Raw genomic sequence first — 22,991 nt, 5'->3', positions numbered from 1 at the left:
CTGCTGCTGGGGTTGATGGTCTCCAGACCTCCTCCCCCTTCTTTGTGGCCGGCAGCTCCCCATGGTGGGGTTCCGGCCACAGTACTTTCTGCTGCGATGCGGAGCAACAGGCAGCCCCTGGCGATGCGGAGCGGCTGGCAACCCCAGGCGAAGCAGTCTCAGCGACCCCAGGTGATGCTGAGCGGCTGGCACCCTCAGGCGATGCTGAGCGGCGGGCAACCCCAGGCGATGCTGAGCGGCGGGCAACCCCAGGCGATGCTGAGCGACTGGCAACCCCAGGCGATGCAGCGCGGCGGGCAACCCCAGGCGATGCGGCGCGGCGGGCAACCCCAGGCGATGCGGTGCGGCGGGCAACCCCAGGCGATGCGGAGCGACTGGCAACCCCAGGCGATGCGGAGCGACTGGCAACCCCAGGCGATGCGGAGGCATCCTTGGGCGAAGCGTGGCAGGCATCCTTGGGCGAAGCGTGGCATGGCATCCTTGAGCGAAGCAAGGCAGGCATCCTTGAGCAAAGCGAGGAATGGAGTCAGGACAAGCTGGGGTGCGGGTGTTAGCCCTCGTCTCGGCCACTGCGGCCGGGCGGTTCTTCCCAGTGATTCCCTCAGCAGCCTATACAAGGGCTGCTGAGGACCGCAAGCATCTAGTCCTGGTCCTTCTGGTGCAGGGAGAGGCAGCTCCTGCTCCTCTCCCCCTGATGGAGGTGGAGGCAGAGGAAGCTCCTCGTGATGGTGGGGGAAGTGATACCAGAAGGCAATAACCCTCTGCTGGTGGACAGGTACCCAGCAGGCATTCACCCTCTGCTGGTGGACAGAGACCCAGCAGGCATTCACCCTTTGCTGGTGGACAGGGACCCAGCAGGCATTCACCCTCTGCTGGTGGACAGGGACCCAGCAGGCATTCACCCTCTGCTGGTGGCGGAGGCAGAGGCAGCTCCTGCTACTCTGCTTCTGCCGATGGAGGTGGCGGAGGCAGAGGCAGCTCCTGCTGCTCTGCTCCTGCTGGTGGAGGTGGCGGAGGCAGAGGCAGCTCCTGCTGCTCTGCGCCTGTCGGTGGAGGTGGCGGAGGCGTGTAGTCTCCTGGCGGTGGAGATGGGAGCGGCATGTAGTCTCCTGGCGACAGAGGTGGGAGCGACGTGTAGTCTACCCTTGTTACAGGGGACTGGTGCGGCTCTGGAGACAGTGGTGGGACCTCTCCCTCTGGCGCTGGAGACGGCAGCAACAGCTCCTCTCCCTCTGGCGCTGGATATGGCTCCTCTCCCTCTGGCTGTGGAGGCGAAACCAGCAGGAATTCTTCCTCTGCTGGTGGAGATGGGAGCGGTGGACACTCTGCCTTCCTCTTCTCCTTTCCCCTTCTCTGCCTCCTCCTCCCCTTCCTCTCCTGGGCTAGTTCCTCCTCTCCCTTTTGGTAGAGGCCACGGAAGGGACAGTTAGCGAACAGATGGTCCTGGTCGCAGAGGAGGCACCCCGGCAAGGGCTTGCTACATCACCGGGGATGTCTGGCCCTTAGGCGGCACTCCTCTTCCCTGTCCCTTACCTCTTTATCCTCCTTCCATCCCATTGTTGTTGTTTTTGTTTTTGTTGTGTGTTTTTTTTTTTTTTGTTTTTTTTTTTACACACACACAATACCTCTCCTGGTCTGACACTTGGAGGCGCTGTTAAATCCCATGCAGTGCTGACAGCAGGGTGGCATACTCCTGCCAGGGTAGTCCTGGCAGCGGAAAGGCTGCTTGGGGGGTGGTCTGACCTCCCCCCTTCTTCGGAGCCGGCAGCTCCCCTGGGTGGGGCTCTGACCACAGTACTTCCAGCAGCGAAACTGCTGCAGTGGGAGCAGGTCTCCTGACCTCCCCCCCGATCTCCGGCAGCGAAACTGCTGCAGAGGGAGCAGGTCTCCTGACCTCCCCCACGATCTCCGGCAGCGAAACTGCTGCTGGGGTTGGTGATCTCCAGACCTCCTCCCCCTTCTTTGTGGCAGGCAGCTCCCCTTGTTGGGGTTCCGGCCTCAGTATTTGCGGAGCAACAGGCAGCCCCCGGCGATGTGAAGCGGCAGGCAACCCCAGGCAAAGCAGTCCCAGCGACCCCAGGTGATGCTGAGAGGCGGGCAACCCCAGGCGATGCTGAGCGGCTGGCACCCTCAGGCGATGCTGAGCGGCTGGCAACCCCAGGCGATGCGGCGCGGCGGGCAACCCCAGGCGATGCTGAGTGGCGGGCAACCCCAGACGATGCTGAGCGGCGAGCAACCCCAGGCGATGCGGAGCGACTGGCAACCCCGGGCGAGGCGGAGCGACTGGCCACCCCAGGCGAGGCGGAGCGACTGGCAATCCCAGGCGGAGCGGAGCGACTGGCAACCTCAGGCGACGCGGAGTGACTGGCAACCCCAGTCGATGCGGAGCGGCGGGCAACCCCAGGCGATGCGGAGCAACTGGCAACTAATTAATTATTCACTTGAACCCCAGCATGTGAATTCATTATGTGCAACCTCGTGGTCACATATTAACTACTTTAAATGTATGTGAAGTGTTGTAGACAATCTTTCTGTCTCAACCACAGCCAGTTGCTGCTCCTTTCTGCTGCTTCAGATAAGTTCTTCACTGTGCGACGCAACTCATGGCCACTGAATCCGACATCTCTGAGAAACCGTGTTGTAGAATGTGCCAAAAATCCTCGACAACCCACCTCCACTGGGTAAACCCAGACTGTCCATCCTCGCTGTTCTGCTTCAGCAGCTAGTTGAGCATACCGAAGTTTCTACCTCTCATACGCCTCATCCACAGCATCCTCCCATGGCACTGTTAACTCTACCAGATGAACAAGGCGTGCTGATCCAGACCACAAGACAATGTCTGGTTGAAGGTTAGTGGTGTCAATCTCAGTTGGAAAAATAAGCCTATAGCAGCTTCCAGTTGTCCTGGGCGAGGCTTGGTTTTAACACCTTTTCTTGGTGGTTTCTCTCCTGGACGGAGGAATATCATCTCTTATGTGTAATACTTTGATGGAACTGGTGGCAACCTATTTGTCAGGTTACGCTTGTCTTCCAATTCTAAGGCCAAACATCGCAGCACCTGGTCATGGTGCCAAGTAAACCATCGTTGGCTAAGTCCCACCTTACATCCTGTCAAAATGTGCCTTAATGTTGCAGGTGATGAACACAAAGGACATGAGGGATCCTCACCCACTCAGAGGTTTAGGTTCTGTGGTGATGGGAGAAAATCATATGTTGAACTGATGAGGAAACTGATCCTGCTTTGTTCCATTGTCCATAGGTCTTGTCAGCCGATCTTTGCATTGTTCCACACTCTCCCGTCTCATCCATTCTCCCTGCTTGACCTGGGAAATGGCCTTTATACACCTCATCCTTTCCTCCTGCTTTTGCACCTTGTTGACTACCAGCATCCTCCTTTGAATTGGGATTGCCTTGTGCCATAAGAGGAGCTGAACTGAGACCAAGAGACCCCTCTTCCATGCTGAACTTGCCCCATAATATCACCGTTTCGAAGGGCAGCCTTAGCATCTTCCACAGCTTTCTTTGCCGCCCAGTTTCTTCCAGTTTTCAACACAGGTGCTGCCTCCCTTACGCATTTGTCGCGTGAATCTATTAATGTAATTTCCAGTCGGACCTTGGCGCACTTCAACTCCTCGGTTAGAGCAGAGTCTGGTAGCTGAGGCAGTGTGGAACTCCCAACCATTTCCTGACGTATGAACTGATTAAAGCTTCCAGCTTTTAAACTGTTGTCAAGGAAACCTTGTACACAGTCAGTGGCCACAGCAGCTTTGGCAGTTGACCAAACTGAAAGCACCAGAGCTTCATATCGCCCAGTAATGCACCGCTGTCTAAGCTCTTCAACCCTTCTGTATCCTTTTGATCCCCGTCTTACCATCTCCCAAGACTTTTTAGTGGCTTTTCAGACAGCGTTGGTATTACCTTACCGTTAATGTAGAACCTTTTCTCTACTACTTTACCTTTAATTATAGAGATGCTCCTTGATTTAGTGGGCTTGAATTGCATTTGTGCCCATTCAATGTTATTGGTTAATTTGCCCAATAACCGATTAGTGCAGGCTACTGTTGTAGTCATGATTGTCATGTCATCCATGTATGCTCGAATTGGTGGTAGTCGCATTCCAGAAGCCAAGCGCTTTCCTCCCACTACCCATTTTGTTGCCCTACTAATTACTTCTATTGCCATGGTAAAAGCCAGTGGAGAAATGGTGCATCCTGCCGTTATTCAAACTTCTAAGCATTGCCATGTAGTACTGAATTCTGAAGTTGAAAAATTAAATTGAAAATCTACAAAGTAGGCTTTCACTAAATTTGTTATTGCCATCGGTACACTAAAAAAATATCAATGTTGTTAATGTGACACTGAACCATATGCATTAGCCAAATCCAGGAATGTCACGTCTTTTGACAGGTAAGTTGACAATCTCTGAGCAATAATGCTGAAGAAAATCTTGCCTTCTATGTTTAATAGGGAAATAGGGTGAAACTGACTGATGCTTGTAGAATCTTTTCCCTTTGGTATAAAGACTTCACCTGCTCAGCGCCATGCTCTTGGTACAACCTGTTTTTCCCATGCCACTTTCATCAATTTCCACAGGATTCGTAGAAGTCCTGAAGCACTCTTGTACACTCTGTACGAACTCCATTAGGCCCCAGTGATAATGACGCCTTTCCATTTTTCACGGCTTGCTCTACTTCTTTCCACTTAGGTGCACAGTCCTTCATTTGGTATTCTGGTGCATTGATAGGTGGGATGTCTGAAGGAATTAACATTAAGCTCCTGCCTTTTTGAATCTGTATGTGTTTCCTCCAAATATGTCTCCCGCTCAAACTTAGATGATTATAGTGTGCCATTTTTCTCACTGGTAAATATCTTCTTTACAAATTTGAATGGATCTTTATAAAAGTTAGTTCTCGCACGTTCCTTATTTTTGTAGCGTTTCCGTAGGCACTCAGCTCTGTGCAGTGTTGCAAGCTTGTCTTTTATGACCCTTTGTAACAGATGGAGTCCCTCCTGACTTTTCTGCTCTTCTTCATTGCTTCCTCAGCTGCCTCTCTAACTAAGCTTTCAATCTGTACTTTTTCCTTTGTTTTTTCAACTCCAAACCTCTTGCTTCCATATGTGTAGTTGATATCCCCAAATTTATCCAGCTTCTTTTCAACTGTTCCACTTAACCTTTCCAACACAAAACAGAGATCTGTGTTTACTGTGTCCCACGCAGTTTTCTCACAAGCTGTTGGCTATTTAACTCCAGGCTTGTGCCCGTTGAGGTTCTTTTCTCTCTTACGCTGGTTCGTCTGACCGGGTTCGCAAGGATCATTAAGTTCACCACTAGTTGTATCCATGCAAGTCCTCCTCACATCTATGACGGGGGTGCTGATATCCTGCGAACTGTGATTTGCTTCCTGTCGCTGGATTTCATTCGACTGACTTGACTGACTTCATAAGCAGTACTGATCAAAGTGAGGCACTTGTCCCTTCTCCCTCAAGGATTTAATTCTCCCTTGATGAATCTTCAAACCCTGACCATTGTTGCCTTGTTCCACCCTGTGACAAAGTGCCCGCCCCTGTGTATATTATCTGTTATGTGTTGCATGTGGTGTGTTTAAATGTTGGTGTATAGACATTGGTACACGGGATATAAACGGGTCTGTAACACAAGTGTTTAAAATGTATGTGTGTATTTAGGCACGAGGATTGCACAGCACTTCACGTGCAAGTAAAATGTAGTAATATGTGAGCACGGGGAATTGCACTTTATTAATTCACGTGCTGGGATTCAAGTGAATAATTAATTGGTAATTGAATCCCAGCACAACAGTATATATAGATGCAAGTTGTCACATACTGGCGGTTGTGTGTTCGGGAGTGGAGAACGGGAGAGAGAGAGAAAGAGATAGATAAGTGTAAATATAGATTTCAATTGTTTGTGTAGCGTTCGTCCACTCTGTGTTTTGTCCGTGTCTATTCGTTTTGTTTGTCTGTTTATTTTGGCATGAAGTGCCGTGTCCTGTCTTTTGTTTGTAAACCCTTTTATTTTACAATAAACCGGCGCCAGCCAGCGCCATCATCATTTCATTTCATCCGTCCTGTGTTTTGTGTATTTCATTCCTTTTCCTGGTTCTGATGCCGCCCACTTCGGCCGTCTCTGTGACACACCCACAGACACAAACCTGGAGTTCCATGTCTTTGCTAACTGCAGATCTTGAACTAGTCTTTTGTGAAGTACTCTCCATTCTCATATCCGTTTCTGTTCCTAAGTCATTCACCGTGTTGTCCAACATTGAGTCATCTTCCGCCCCCGCTCTCGCAGACTCTAGGGGTATTTTTCTTTTGAATTTCTTAGAAGCCTATGGCGGGTTTCTTCAGCATCCTGTTTATGTTTGAAACACAAAGCTGGATACTACCAACAAGGGTAGCTAACCCTTGCCAGCCCCAATGGGGTCTCTTTCCTCCTGTCAGCTGTCTCTCCATGCTGTCACAAGGTCTTTCCCTTGTTACCAGCTGCACTATTCACAGCCGTCACTGGACGTATCCAGAATTTCATGATTTCCATTACATGAGAGTAGATGTTAAAACTTCATGCTGATTTGAACTTGGCTCTTGCCAAGATAACACCAACTAAGATGTAGCGTTACAGTAAACTAATGTGATCCATCTGCATCTCCATCCATTTGCGTTGTTTTCCATCTGATGATATAGATATCCTTCTGGCTGGTGTTGATTGCTGAAGTGTAATGCTGGCTCCAGGCATCAGCTTATTTTGCCTCCCCAGCACATCAGCACACACAACGGCTGCCATGCTGGCTCCGGGGATCAACCACAGTGTGGTCTCCCCAGCGCATCAGCCTGACAACTGTCTGGATTGAACTAAGTAGGGTACATCTCTGGGGTCTTTAAGTTGGCATATAGTGTTGATAACTTTGTGTGAAAAAAAAAAAGTTGAAGAAATTTTATCTGGACATTGACATTTATACTATTCCTAGCTCTCTAGGAAGGAATAACACTCAAAGTTTTCTTTTTTAGGAGCCGATTTATACCAGTAGTTTTTATTAAAACATGTTTTTTGGGGATGCAGGATTTTGTTAATCACTAATAAAGGTTTTTAATCTTGCGTCCTGAAGTCTGTCCACTCATTTCTATGTTCTTAACAAACAGGAAGTCGGCTGTAGTAAATCTAAAACGGCGCCATACATTATTCATTATCTGTGACTTTGACCCACGCCCTTTGACTTCGGACTGAAGAGAGTCGTCATTTTGCGTCACAGTGTTATTGTTATTGATCTGTTGGTGTCGGTCCTTTGTGTTGCGAACGTGATTGTGGTTACGAGATATCACTCACTTGCTGAAGTGTATAATTATTTTGTAGATTACATCTTCTATCTCTCTGGATTAATAAAGAAGGTAATTTACTTGATTTATACAGCTGTGTGTATTTGCTTGTCAGGAATCGGGGAATGGCTTAAGAATGAAATCTGTATTTATACATGTGTTGTTTTTTTTAGTGCGATGTATCATTTGAAGTATTCTTTGCTAATGATAATGCTTCTACATACAGGAGTTGTGAGATTTAAGATTGTTAACAATTAGTTATAGAGATGGTGCTTACCATTGGATTTAAGAAACGCTGGTAGTGCACGTCTGCTTGTTCTCTGTGGCAGGCTGTTGTCTGTATGGAAAGGGCAGTGCGCGCCTTAGGCTTGTGCTTGATATGCTCTGTTCTTTCCACGCTTACCTTTTCCATAGAGGGTACGTTTAATCTGGGTTAATGTATCATTATTATGGGTACTGGTTTTGCTGGGGGGAGGGACCTACCTGAGATAAGGTATAAAAGAGGTCAGTATGAGAAGCTCTGGGTGGGCTGGAGGTTAGTACCTGACCTTTGTGGTAGCCTCGGGATAGAAGGATTGTGCTATCTGCCATTGTATATATTTTTTTTTGTTGTTTTATGCAGGGTCAGTGTAAATAGTTATTTGTTGAAAGAACAAGCTTACTTTTGTTCACAAATAAAGTATTTGTTTCGTTTAACTGAATTTTTGGTTGTTCGTCCTCCCTGTTTAACATCAGCCACTCGGTACACCCTCACAAAGTCGCCTTGGATAAAGGCGTCTGCTAATTGTGTGCAAGCAACACAACTTTTGATTAAAGCATCATAAGTAATGCCTTGGACTCCGATCTTTGACTGTTTTTCCGTAATAACATGTCGTTAAATAACAAGTCATTTTTTGGGTTCTTTTAATGCCTTGTGTCCGCCCTCATTCACAGTGTCACCGTGCATGGAGTATGAACTTCAAGTGCCTGCAACATTTGTGCAACATGAAAAGTTATCTTCCCTTTAATAATTCCATGTCATTGAGAGTCTAGAGCATATGATAAGAGGGGGGTGAACATCACATCATGAAGTTTATTGTGCAAACTTTCTGTTACACATGTGTACCCTGTTAGCGTGGAAATGCCCGTATGTAAGACCCAGCCTTTTTGTGGCTATGCACAGTTAAAGTTCAGCCATTTGAAGTATTTAATTGACTGTCATTTACTAATACTGTGTTCTAATTGTATTAAAGCAGCTCCATTGTAATCTAGCCTTTCAATTGGTTTCCTTTATTGCTTTATCTATTTAAAATCACAGGCACTTATGAGATCCCAAATGGACATAAAGCACACGTACAGTTATTACAGCATGTGACCTGCAATACCTTACAATGGCAATGTACTGTACCATGAGGCAATGGAAGCTCAAAGGCCCCCAGTGGTAGAATAGGACAATTTTGGATTATGTTAATAATTTGACATGCAGATAGTATCACAATGCTTTGAACCTGTACACACTGGTAACCAGTGAGCTACAGGATCAGCAACACTGCATTATCAATTATATAACCATTGTATTGTGATTGCAGGTTCTGGTAGAATTTATTTGGGGTAATACACTGGGAGTATAATTGTAACAACACTGTAGCAATAAGAAAACGTAACTGTCTTTGTATCTGTCACCCAACTCCTTTACACAGCTAGTAGCGATACATTCAGTAATTAATTTTGTTTTGCAGGAAAGAAAAAAGTGGACAAAGAAGACAAGATCAAATTAATTAAGGTAATCCATTTTTTGCTAAGTATATGCATAGCTAAAATTTCTTGTAATAAGATACACCAATTACCTTCCTGGGCAGCTAGGAGATAATTGTTTAGATATTTAAATACAAGGGGAGGCAGAAGTTGATCGGATAAGGCAGAGATGGCCAAACCGTGGCTCTTCAGGAGTTCAAGCTTGAATGAACTGAAGAAAGAGTAATCAACAAAAATGAAAAGAAAGTAAGTAAAAATAAACAGTACAAGTTCATAATTTTTGTTCTTTGTGTTCATTTATGTTAATGATTCTTTCTTCTCTCCTGTTTCTTTGAGCCTGCATGTTCACTGCAAGGATATTTCTTCACTTGTTGATTTTCTGCACCACTCACTGGCTCTTGCATATTTCACAGAGTGAAAGCCGGATGTGCAGTTAAAAGTACATTTTATAATTTTGAATTAAGTGCTCGTTCGTTTCCTGGAGACAATGGTATCGAGCAAACTATCCACGAGTAATAAGCAAACATATGAGGCCTTAAACCAGGAGAAAGAGTTTGCTTTCACTGCAAACTGTGTCTCATCTGCAGGCAACAAATCACTTCTACACTGTAGTGTAGTCTACAAGGCAGGCAACCTCAAACATCATTATCAAACAAATCACAACACATTTGCATCTGAATATCCTCCTGGATCAGACTGAAGGCAGATGCTCCTTTTGGTGTTCAATAAAGAAGCTGATTTAACGACTCAAGCAAGTTTTGAATAGCAAGCATGAAATATCGCTTGTGCTAATTGTCCTTACTCAGATAAATTAATCTTTTTATGAAATTGGAGTGTCGCCGCTAGACTAGAGAATGCATGTTTAAATGTTATCTTGCAGGTCTAAAATTAATACGATATTTACATATCTTACATCTCGTCATGAGCAGGTACTGTAATCCCTTTCAAAATAATGCAGTGCATTTGGCATCCACAAAGCTCTCAAAAGTATTTCATACACGCATCAGCCATACAAAGAAAAACGCGTCTTTTCTTTTTTTTTTTTTTTCAAAACCCAGCATTCAGATCTTCAAGGGAAGAGCTTGTCAAAAAGAATCCTTACAAAAATGTGTCTTTTTATGTGGTGTTTTTGGTGAAATCAGGTCAGTTACTGTATTTTGCTTCATAATAACTGAATATATTTTATGTAAAGTGCGTAATACATACAGAATAAACAGAAATAATTTAAAAAACACCATGGTGTTGCATTTAAAGTGTAATACATCGGTAGATCAACAGTACAATACAAATTACACAAACTGTAAGGATCTGCAATATTATCCCTTGTTCTTGTGTCAAGAGATAACAACTACTGTACTGCACAACAGTGCTAGTATTTAAAATGCCTTGCTCGCAAACATGTCATGTTTTACAGTATGTGTCTTGCGGCTGTCAACCATATGGAAATGTTGTTATGGGGCTCGTAGGGTCAGGAAGTTTGGCCAACCCTGGTATAAGGTAAAAAAGGTTGAAATACACAAAGCGGTGAAACTTAACATATGAAAGTAGGATTCTAGGAGTACCTCCATACACAACTACAACTTCGTAACATGGGAAACATTTGTCTACTGTAGTCACGGGATGTTAAAGACAGCAAAATGTAGCACATTCAAATCAGTTCAAAGTGTTAATTAGAACATCTCTTCCACATGTACACTTATGAGTTTCTACATAACCCAAGTGCAACTATTTCATATTTTCTTCAACAGCTGGAGAGGCCCTGTTCCCCAGGCAATGGGACAAATAGGGCTGAAGCACAGTTGAATGTCGTAATTAAAGAGGAAGCAATGGTGGACAGTACTGTTGGCAGTCTCTTAGGTAAGCAGATTAGGTTCTGTCTGCTGAAAATATTCTTCTACATATATGCTGATACAAAGTCTATTGAATGGTCTACTGGTACATTAAATACAATTTTTTAAAAATGCATGTGGATTAAAAGGCCCAAAGCTGTCAAAAATATCAAAACCATCCAGGGTTTTTTTATTCTTAAACAATGTACCACTTTGATGTTTAAGAGACAACAATATAGAAAATAGGAATATGGAAGCCCTTTACCCATTAAGGAGAGATTTAAGGAATGTTGTTTTTGAAGAGGCTCAAATGAGTCAGCTTTTAAAATATTTAATGAAACATGCAAAAAGTCTGTGATAGACTTAGTTTACACTACATTTTTGTGATCTGTATGTGTGTTTTCATTGAGGCGCAGTGAAAGCTCTGTGTGGAGTAGATAACAGCAGCAGAAAAGAGTCCCAGCAGGCATTGGATTGGTGTAATTCACTGGGCTGGCATGGTGCCAAGCTAACCTGGCATTGTATTTGTATTTGTATGCGTAGCCCAAGCGTCTGCCCACCTGCCTGTTTGCTCTGCGCCTTTATTTGTTAGCCAGCTCTTCAGAGAAAAGTAATGGGGCCTCTGGTTTAGCTTTTACGGTGTTTGTGTTTTTTTTAAATGTAAAGTGCTGTTGTTTCTGAAAGATCATGTTTTCTCATTTGAAAAATTGATGTGGGGAGAAAATAGTTTTGTAAAATAAGCTTTAATTCGGCAAACAAATAAGATGAACTGTGCAATTGGAAATCAGAACTTTGATGCCATGGGAATTATCTTGCTAATAACCAGTCATTTTCTCAGTTAATTGGCAGAATCCAGGCTTGTGGTTAATGCTTAATGTTGTTTAATATAAGTACATTTATTGCATTGTTTTTCTGTGTAACATTTAGCATTACATTGCTAGTCATACTACTGCTATTGCTAACAATAAATAATGTCGTTGAAGTATTTTCCTCTAAGAAGTTTATGTAGGTTTGCCTAGGACAGCAGGTTGAGGGCCCCCTGCACAGCAACCACAGGAAGTGGGTGCTGTTTCCTCAGTGCACTAACAAGTCCTTTTGTCTGTACAGGCGATTGTGTTTTTTTTTTTTTTTACTTGTTGTTGTTCAGTTTCTTTGTACAGGATGTTCTTTTGTGAATTAGCTGCCTGACTACAAGATAACAGAAACATAGCCCACAGAGAATAAACTGTGCAGTGTTGCTATAAAGGTTTGTGCATGTTGGTAATGCTGGCTTCTATTCTTTTAATCTTAATGTTTCTTTGGTTGCATATCCCACAAGTGTACCATATCATGTTGTTTATGGATATGCATTCCCAGAAATATGAAATACCCATGATGAAGGACAGAAATGAAACTAGGTAAGGTTTGTCATAGCTCTTTCCTGCTTAGATTGTGGTGAATACAGTAGTCCCTTGCTAATAAAGACACTGTTATGCCGTACATTTGGATATGTCAGACACAACGTATGTCTCCCAATAATATTGAATTAACTTTGACATGAGGTCACTGTGAGACACTGGGGGGAAAAAAATTAAAACAAAGCTGTTATACTGACACCAGAGACAGGATGAAAATAATGGAAGAACAAATACAAGTTGGTACTAAATTGCTAAAATTAAGAAGATGGCTAAAAGAGGGCATCGAAACAAACTACAGAGTTTAAACAAACTGCGATTGATCGGTTGGATAACGGCAAGAAGCTTTTAGAAATACTGCTTGACTCCAGTGGTTTATGCAAGATGTGGACTACAATATTTAAATTCAGAATTTTAAGTCCTTAATTACTTTTGCAAAGGTGGTCTAGCATGTAGGCTATGTGTTTTACTTGCACTACACTGCAAAATGCTCTACGTCAATTAAAAAATGATTTATTTCTGTAAAGTGTGTGCAGTATATGTAAGATACTGTATAGTATCATAACGTGTCAGTGCGACAGTGATCTATTTTATGTTAATTGTGTACTAAGTAGGCTACGGTGAAAAAGAAAATCAGCTAACATCATTTAGTTTTATTTTAAAATAATATTGCAGTATTTTTGCATTGTACTGTGTATTAATTAGATTGTACTACTGTACTGGAGACTGTATAGGCTTATTGTACATGTTTATATTTTTACATAATGTAATCTGCACATGTTATTTCAGCATTATGTAATATATATATATATATATATATATATATATATATATATATACGGACACACATTTTTTTTTTTTTTTTTAACCGGACACTTTTTTGATTTTGTCGCCCTCACCTCCCTCACACTGATACTTTGTTGTGGTCACTTTACGAAACAGAAAGCCTAATTTGCCTAATAGAACCGTGTTCTGTTTATTCTCTCATTTAACTTGATGGAGTAGATTTACAATTTAAAGACACTTGAACAGAACACAGCTCAAGTCCAGATTAACTGAACCTGCACTTTCAAACATCTCTCTGCTGAAACTGGAGCTACAGTATAGATTTAGCCTGAGAGGAATCCTGTCTGTAAGATCTTTATATAAAGTACATAAGGTACTTTTTCAAAGTGTATGACCTTGGAGCCTGGGGTAGACTACATAGTGGTTTTACACATGATATCTGAGAAGGAACTGGTGAAATAGTCACTATCATTGAGTAATGAATGGCCAAATAGGAAGCTTCAAAGCCAACCAACAATGTGGGCTACATGAGGTTTAAAGACATCACTTTGCTTTTATATGATGACTGTTGGCTTGAATTTGTTTTCTATATACTGTACACACTTGAAATCAGTTACTGTTAGGTTGTGAATCTGAATGCAGGTACTTTCCTAGTTCATGACACTATTAGAAAGTTCTCAACAACCCCTTTCTTATAAAAGCCATTGGTACAGGGGAATAGTATTTGTCATATTGATGTCCTCCAGTAATGCTGTAAGCTGTGCATTGTAGTACAGGAATCATGTTAACATTCATAAGCAAGGCTGGCTTTCTGTTTGTTATGTCTCCAGTTGATTTATAATCTCATTTATTCAGCTCAGTGTAATTACTTGCCTCTTGGGTGCACTGTACGAAATCATCAGGATGTTGATAAAAGGAAGAGTCAGAAATTGTTCACATTTACTAAAGAAAAACAACCACTTTAAATATTAAAGGCTTCACTCCAATTTTGAATATAAAATTATGCACAATAAAAACCTATCATTGTTATCTAAGAAACTAGTTATTTAGTATTAGTATTTGAACTCTTTCCACCTGTATACAACATTTATTTTCAACAAAAATTGGTTAATTTGTCAATCAGTTGTGTTAATGTAACAGCACAGAGGCTGGGTGCAAAAAGGCAACCTTGCACACCGCAAGCAAGCATCTTAACCGCTATGTAGAAGAGCCAGGCTTGTCTGCAGTTATAGAGCTACCCTGTATCTCGCTGACATAGTACAGTCTTTATACAACATTACTTATTACTGAAGGAGTTCAAGATAATAATGAGCATGCCCCTTTAAGCTTTCTTTTGTACATTTTTTTGAAGAACACAGGAGTTCACCACAATATGAAGAAATGATCATCAGCAACCCCCCCGACGTGTGTCAGGTGATCGAGGTGACGACGGAAAGTGAAGACCAGTCGGTCAGCTCGAGCCACGGCTACCCACTCCAGATATCGCCAGTGTCTTCATATGGAGGTGGGTGCACTGATCCCCTTCTCACAAACAGCACCATTTTAATCACAAACTTGCATTTCGGTATTCACTTCTCACCTAGTTAATGCACAACCGCCAATTGGGAACTAGTCCAGAATTTGCAGTGCAATAAATAAATAATTTACAGTAGTTTATTTGATATAGTTTTACATTCCAATTTGATATGTGCAGGTGTACAAATACTGTAACAGAAACCAATCCGCTGAAAGTAAGTACCAAATGTCAAAGGTGTTGTGAATTTTTTAGTTATTTCTTTTTGATATGGAACTGTTAAGTAAGACTTCCTGGTTCAGTACGCTCCAGGAAAGCATCCACAAAACTAGAGTAAAGCTGAGGTTTAGGAACAAATGTGTGCAGTAAAGATTCAAGTTTGCTGTACTTTTACTGCTGTATACTTCAAACACAATACTTAGGAATGTTGTTTAATTATTACTCCCTCTAGGTGTAGGAGTAGTTAAACCCCCCCCATTGTGTAAAATCTGTGGACCAATACATACATATCCACCAAAAGCATTTTTAAATTAAACTAAAATGCTTAAATACATTACTCTAGGAAGCAACAGTAAGCAATGCAATGATTTAGTTTAACTTGAATACATTTCTTAATGAAAAACTAAACATGCTACAGTTGCCAATAATCAATGGATAAGCCATCCAAAGACACAAATAACGTTCCACAAATTTATAATTTTATATAATTTACAGTCGCTTTAAAAGTTAGTTCGAAAGTATATTGAATTTCAACAACTGTGTCTGACATGCAATCAGTAATAGGCAATAGCTGACTGGAGAGTCGTATCCAAGCGGTCAAGGTCAAGCAGTTGTTATTGCGATAAAGAATATATTGCTTTTCACACCCTTCAGCTATCAGTTATGTGTACAAGTTAATGAACAACCTAGACCGGGCCCACCCATAACACAATATACAATAGCTTACTTTATTGTATGTCGTATAATGGAAACTTTAATATTTACTGCAATTTTTATAGCAGTAGTTTCTAAAGGATGCCCTACAGTAATTTGATTCCCAGAACATGCAATTTGAGTATGCAAATTGGTTAGCAAATAGACTTCGGAGTTCCCTTGTCATTCTCTGCTAGCCATACCTCAGTGTGATTATAATACTTTCCAGTACTTATTATGACATTCTTTAATCTTGAGGTTATAATATTTTTCAATATTTACTATGGCTTACTTCAAGGTGACCAGTTGTATTCTAAACAATTTACAATGACATGGTGTTGGTTATAGTATGTAGAAATGTACTTTAAAGGAGGTTACAGTCGTCTGTTGTATTTACAATTGTAATATCTATATTACGATCTGCCATAATAATCATAGTGCGTGTTGCCAAATACTTTAGTATGCCAAACATTGTAGCAAAGAACTGCAGGGTATAAATGGGTTTCACGAGAAATAAATGCTGTACATTGTAGTGTTTACTGGAGAACACAGTTCAGAAGGCACCGTCACATTCAGTTTCATTTCTACATTATATGCACTAAATTAACATAATATACAAAATTTCTCATAACAGCAGCAACATTTAAAGTACAGTATATAGGGCAATTTTTGTCAAGACATCCCAAGGTAAATAAATTATTATGACATAAATACTATAACAATACAGACATCAAAACAAAATGATTTGAAATTATAAGTAACTTTTACATACCAGCAATTTCAGCAGGGTTAACCAGCCTAACAGAACCGGGTCTGCTTCTAAGAATTTGCTTATTAGCTCAGTTTACTGTTACTGTTATAGAATGAATCTGAAGCATATATCAAACCAAAATATACTCTCTATACAAATTTATCTGACATACAGTGTTCAATCCTTGTTTCAGAAATGGAGAATAATCCACACTAGCAGCCTTCCCGGTTTTACACACTGTATAAAGTATGTGATGTATGACAGGCAACATAAGAATGCGAGCAGTTTACTTTTGCTTTTCACTTTTGTTTTTTCAGCAGAAAGCGAAACAGACAGTGTGCAGAGCGATGACGAAACAAAGGTGAGAATTCCGATTGGTTTTTGTACCATGGCATTGACTGTTTGTTTTTGTTTTTTACCATGTAAAATGCAATTTCAAAATTAAGAAATTATATAATCTGCATTTTCCACACAAATCTTGAAAACTTTCACGTCTACAAAGGAGCATAAAAATATAGAGAGTGATCAAAAATTAAAAGGATTCAAACAAATGATTGATATTTGTTATCGAAGGCTTTTTGGGGATCGTAGTTCTTGAAAATATACATTTGGTTCTGTCCACTTAGTACAGGTTACAGTATATTAATCTGCGGGCTCTATCAAATTTAATACAGGGCAGCTGATTTAAGACAATGTCAGTTTGATCCAGCTGTACAGAAGTAGCTCACAATTAAAAAGCTTACATTCTAACACAGACATTTATCCCTGGAGTTAAATGCGGTTTTTGCCTTCTTAGAATATGTATCTAAAATACAACCAATTTGGAGGCTGTGAAAGCAGAATATTGCTTCTGCAGCTTGCCACCTGAACTGTTCGTCTCTGATTTATTTTGTTGAACAGCCAGTAAACACAGAGCAGAGGCTTCATTCTTACAATTACAGTAATCCAGCTTTCAGGAGAGAATAGCAGTCATTACATATGGGTAATACTATCCAAGTTTGGCATTACATTGTAGAATATGGTACTGCATGTTGGTTGAACTGGTTTTCTGTTTTAAGTTGGTTGAAAATGAAAGTATCTAAAACCAAAGGATATGTCTACACTCCTAACTGAATCACATTGCTGTAAACCTGCACACATTTTGCATACACATTTTCACCATGGATTTATAAGTAAAACCACAGCTGCCAGTGCTGTAGGTCTATATTATAGTTACTACACATGATATATTTACATTAAAACTAGGAAATAAACTTTTTAGTTCACAAAAAAATCTGATAAACAATGAAATGGTTAAAATGGATGGATAAAGGTATAGTATACTACAAGTCAGGGGTGACATTCTCAACAAAAAAGTGCACGTACTCATATGCACAGCCAGGTGTAAGCATTTAAAACATTTAGCCAATTTGAGTGCCGATGAATAAATACTAAAATGTACGATAACTTTTGAATACAAAATAAGCCTTAAAAAATAATTGCTAAAATATAACCAATTCAACATAAACAAAGAATCTGAAAATACCGAAAGCTTTGTACCCTTTGCTTGTATCACTCAGTCATGTACTGTAATATAACACTTAAGTTAAATCTTAAATGCTAAGCATTAAGAAACACTATGCAGTAGCTGCTGTTGACAGTGTTTTGTTTCAAGATATCCTAAAAAAGAAGTGAAATATATATATAAAAGTGCAATTAAAAAATGATACAAAAGTCTCAGTCAAAAAGTGCACAATAGAGGCTGACATTTTTTTTTTGTAACAGGCACTACTATTAAGAGATTGATCTATGATATTCCGTTGCGTATTCAACTGCGGTGGGATCAGACTGAGGGCAGAATTGTAAAAAGTCTGATAAATGAATCCTGTTTTAAATACCATTATAAACAGCAGTAACAATTACTGTATTCAAACAATTATTGTTTTTTTATTCCGCGTTTATTAGGGACCTCCCCTAGATCCCTTGATTAGAAAGGTACAGGGTATTAATACTTGTGTCTGCCGTGTGGCTGCGTGCATTTGCTGCAGGGCAAATACTTAAATGAACACTCTACCACTACGATATAAATCAGCATAAAATCATTTAAAAATGCAACATGTTTAGTTTATTAAGAAAAGAAAGTCAGAACAGTGGGTGTGTTTAGCTGCTACAGCCTTCGTCAGCATTGGAGACGTGAAATAAAAATGTACCACAATTGAATGCTTTCAGACGTTCAAACAAAAATATTTTAAAGTTAGATTAGATCAACAATAGTAGTTACTGTTGTTATTAAACAGCTGCTCCAGTTCCAGCTGGACTTTTATCGTATAATTAATTACTGTAAGTGTCATTTTTTTCTCTCACAGAATGGTCAGTCAACTTCTGAATCAGTAACCAACTGGACTTATGAAGAGTTTCATTTAACATGACAAAACGTTATGTAATTAGCATGGCTTTAATTTTTATCTCTTAGGAAGTAACATTCAAAAACTCAGTAACTTTCTAGTTTCATCGTGTACATTAAGAAAACAATGATATATTTTTCTCTATAGGAGCGGTTCCCAGAATTTATTGAAACACATATTTTAGTTTTAAATTGATTTCGTTTCACATGCCCCAGAAAACGGCTATATTTTCCAAATTCCGTCATTTTCTTTGTTTTGAAGGTTTAAAAGAAAAAAAAAAAAACTGTTAATCAGGAGACTAATTTACACATTTCATAACAGAATGCAAATGGACTGTGTAAAATAAACAACTGTAAGAGTCAACAGAATGCATATGCATTAGATGAAAAGCAGATACAGTAAGTCCCGGTACCTTGTACCGGCATTAAAATAAGTCCAGGTATTGAGTACCGGTGACTGGTACCGGCAGAATTTCACCCCTGCTGCAAGTATACTAATAGTGTACTGCAAGCGTTGTAGATTTGTATAAGGGGTGTGAGAGACAGATTGTAGTCATGAGGATGTTTTCCTATGTGTGAATGGCTCTGAAAACTGTGGTTCTCATAGAAACCATAGAGATAGTCTCCCTTAGCAAAGCCCGCTTTTTACTACAGTGAATTTTTTTTATATTCAACAGGGGCTTTCGCTGTGGCAGGCGAGAAGCGGGGATGGGAAGCTGTTCTGCAACAGCACAGGGAACAACACGTGCCAGCTGCCAAGCATGGCCACCTTTGTAACGTCGGGCAAAACTAACTTCAAAGTCACCAGCAACAGAGAGGAGTCCCCCCTGATTGCCTACAAAAGTACCCCCCCATGGCCAAACCTTCCCACTATCTTGCCCCCACCTCCCGCACACATCTCTACGGTCACAAGGGCGGGCCACGAGACACGTGCCAGCGTAATCATGAAGACGTCAGATGTCTCCAAGTCCGGAGTGAAAACATGCTAAGCCTGTCTTTTTTTTTTTAGGACAAACTGACTGCACTCACCCAGGCAGTGCCACCACACTGCAGCGAATGACAAGAAACCCTCATCAGGAACTAGCAAACAGACTGCCATGTCCGAGCTCAGGACAGCTCATGGGATTAAGACTAGAAGCTTTTCCCTTAACGTGATATGCGTTACAATCAGGCGGAAAGATGCAAGTTCTGATAGCAAGAGGACCAAAAAGAAGCAGTATATGAAAGAAATCATATAGTATGCATTGCTGGCATATACAGAAAAGGTTTTATTGTGAATATGTACATAGTGCAATATTGGCTTAATTGCAACTTGCTTCTGCACCTTACTGAAAGCACTTACTGTGTCATAGAGCACTTCCAGATGTGTCATGCAATGACACCTACACACCTTGGAGATTTTTAGAGTTCCTGTGGAGAAGAAAATTGCCCTGCTTTGGCTAGCCTTTCTTTTTCGCTCACATAAAGAGGTACAAAAGGATGAAGATGAAGTGATTTAATACAGCAAAGAAAAAATAAGTGCCGGTGGAAAAAAAAGAATGATTGAAATATTTTCCTAATGCAAGCTTTTGTGTGTGTGTGTGTGTGTGTGTGTGTCTATATATATATATATATATATATATATATATATATATATATAAGATATATATATATATTATATATATATATTTCCCTCAGAATCAAAGTCCTTTAAGTCCTTGAATTCTAGATAAGTGGATGTTTTATCTTTTCTACCAAAAATATATGTAACGTTATGATTTTTGTTTTTGCTTAATTACATGGCACATTTCATTCTCGGTTTTTGTAACAATGTACAAAATTGCCTCTCATAAGCAACACGTGTGCCTATTAATCCTGTGGATCAATAAATATGCAAAGCTTATCCAAGATTATGTTTTATTATTTAGAATCATGTGTTTCAACAAATGAAAGGTGATATTTATTTTGGAATAGTTTGTACAGTATGACCTTAACTATCTACACTTGTCTAAAGCCCCTTTATCCACATATACCCCTGATAAACTGTTATGTTGTGTGGAGCGCTTCTCTTCCCCATTGTCAAAAAAACAATGTGCTGACTCCTCCACTATATCCCTGCTGTTTACAGTACTGTACACCAATCCTTGCATTTTAGAGATTTTTTGATTGGGAATATCATTTTAATAATTGTACTGTATAACATATTTTCTGAATACCCCTGGCTCCAATTAGGGTTTACTGTACTGCATGTGTATATATATAATGATCTTGAACAGAAGCAAAGATGTCTGAGGTTTGAGTCGAGGGCTGGATTTACCAGGCAGCTCTTTACTTTTGATTTATTCTCTTTTAAAAAAGTGATTTGATAACCAGACACCATGCCCCGTCTTAACAAAGACAGATTAGTGTTTGCTAAAATGTTCAATTTATAGACTAGCTTCCAGAGTAGAAACAAGCCCGGATGCCTCAGCAAAAAGCGCTTATTAACCTTTGTTAGGCAATTGAATGCTGGGTTAATGGTCAGTCAGACCTTAGATGTGGATAAGCATTAAATGTGAAGTTACACCAAGCAACCTAAATAAAGTAACTTAATACAGTGCAGTAGAAGCCCTGGACAAAGTGGCCAGCCTTAACACTGCTTTGTGTGAAATTAGAACCGTGGTACTAATAGGCAGTTCAGCTCACTGGGGCTTGTCCATTTCACAGGAAAATCCTTGCGCCTTCCCCATGATACTTACCTCATTTAAAAAAAGCCAGTGAAGAGATTCATTAAAGGACAGAGATAAAAATAAGAATTGTGATTCTTGATCCATTCCTGGTTTTACTATGGGTTTCTTAATACACACCTGAGCTTGTTCCCTATACACTGGGGCTAAACAAGCTTGTATAAAACCTGGAATGGGTGAAACTTCTATGAAATTGGCATCCATCTTATTTCTATCCCTGAAGGACATTGAAAAAACATCATCACTGTAAACATTTCTGAAGTTATTATATTGATATTATTGCATACAGTCCAGCTGTCAGTTTACTCCATGACTAAACAGCCTTTCCATTTTGTTGTAGCATGTGAAATTGCAAGCAAGAATAATAAAAGAGCTCCTTCAAAAGCTGCTTGCTGAACTGTAAACAGAAAGAATACGTTTAGATAAACTGTTTCCATTGTTTTAAGACATGGATATATGTACTCATAGATACATGTCTCCATGTTATTAAGGCATTGTGACATACAGTTATGGCTTTATTTTTTTCACTTTAAAAATTGCGAACTTGGTTGCTTTTCTGGAAGGAGAATCCGCCACTAACCAAAACGTCATCAGCAAGCGCATAAAAGCTCTGTGTGTTATTCTTTCTTGTCGCTTCTTTTTGTTTCGGCTTCTCAGTTAAGGGCTGGGTAGCCGAAACGGAAGTGACCGCTTAGAGCCTGGAGGAAGGGCTGCCCTCAGCCATGGATTTCCTGAGGTATCCCCCTAAAAAATAAAAAATATGTGAGTAGGGGGTTTTTCCTCACCTGAATGCTGAGCGGTTTGTATTTAATAGTTCTGCGGGGTGCGTTTTGAGAGGCTGGGCTCTCTCCCTCGGTGCAGTTATGCTCTGGTGGGTGGGCCATGTCTCAGGTACTGATTTTCATTAAATTCAATATTTGGGGGATAGGTGGCAGAGTGCCACTGTGGAGAGCATTAATTATTTATTATCATTCATGGTTTGGCGGCCTTGTCTGTTTTGGGGGAGGTGACCACAGCCACTTTCTATCTGCGGCACTGGGATGCATGTAACTCTTCATGTTTTTCTAGCCAGCCTCATGCAGGTAGCCGTTGGGCCAAGTTTATCGCTATTGTAGAGTTCATTAATTATTATTTTTCTCCATTTCTGGTTTGGCGGCCTTGTCTTTTTGGGGGCAGATCGGGTGGCCATGGACGGCGGCTCCTCAGGCCTCTGGGTGCCTCTTGGGAGGTGGCGGCACAGTCTCTCGGGCCCTGAGCGCCCTGGGATGGTCTCATGCAGGTCCTCCTCCCTCTCTCGCTCTGGGAGCGACGGCAGATCCTCCTCCCCCCCCTCTGGCTCTGGGAGCGACGGCATGTCCTCCTAGTTTTTGTTTTTTTTAGTTTTTTTTTTGTTTTTTTTTCTTTTTTTTGGCTTTTCTAGTAAGAACAAAATACGCCTACTCACCTACAACCCCCTGACCGGTGGCTATCGTCATAGAGGTCAATTTAAACTTTACACCGGTTAAATTCAGGTTGAAGTACACCAAGGACTCAACGGGAAGTATTAGCCACGGCCTTACCTGTAAAGTGCAAACAGTCATTCGTCAGGCCCAACCTTGGGTATATTAGGCGAGAAGTAAGTACGGCAAGTAGTATCGCTTAAGAATACGACACCG

The 22,991-nt window shown here is 41.1% G+C and overlaps 1 protein-coding gene across 2 annotated transcripts in view; it reads left to right on the top strand.

The window, feature by feature from the left end:
• The window catches only part of LOC121297492 (interferon regulatory factor 2-like), a 36,153-nt gene extending 15,916 nt beyond the window's left edge, over positions 1 to 20,237 (top strand). The window contains exons 5-9 of one of the 2 annotated variants that reach the window (XM_041223849.1): positions 9,048 to 9,091; positions 10,812 to 10,920; positions 14,424 to 14,576; positions 16,569 to 16,609; positions 19,309 to 20,237. In XM_041223849.1, the coding sequence (XP_041079783.1) occupies positions 9,048 to 9,091; positions 10,812 to 10,920; positions 14,424 to 14,576; positions 16,569 to 16,609; positions 19,309 to 19,620 (659 nt within the window). In that variant the 3' untranslated portion in view covers positions 19,621 to 20,237. Of the gene's footprint in view, positions 1 to 9,047; positions 9,092 to 10,811; positions 10,921 to 14,423; positions 14,577 to 16,565; positions 16,610 to 19,308 lie in introns of both variants that reach the window. The other variant, XM_041223844.1, reaches the window with a different exon arrangement.
• The last annotated feature ends 2,754 nt before the right edge of the window (positions 20,238 to 22,991 follow it).

Source organism: Polyodon spathula, chromosome 2 (genome assembly GCF_017654505.1).
Source record: "Polyodon spathula isolate WHYD16114869_AA chromosome 2, ASM1765450v1, whole genome shotgun sequence".
NCBI lineage: Eukaryota > Metazoa > Chordata > Actinopteri > Acipenseriformes > Polyodontidae > Polyodon > Polyodon spathula.
Note: the sequence above shows the minus strand (reverse complement) of the source record. Positions and strands in the feature narration are given on the sequence as shown.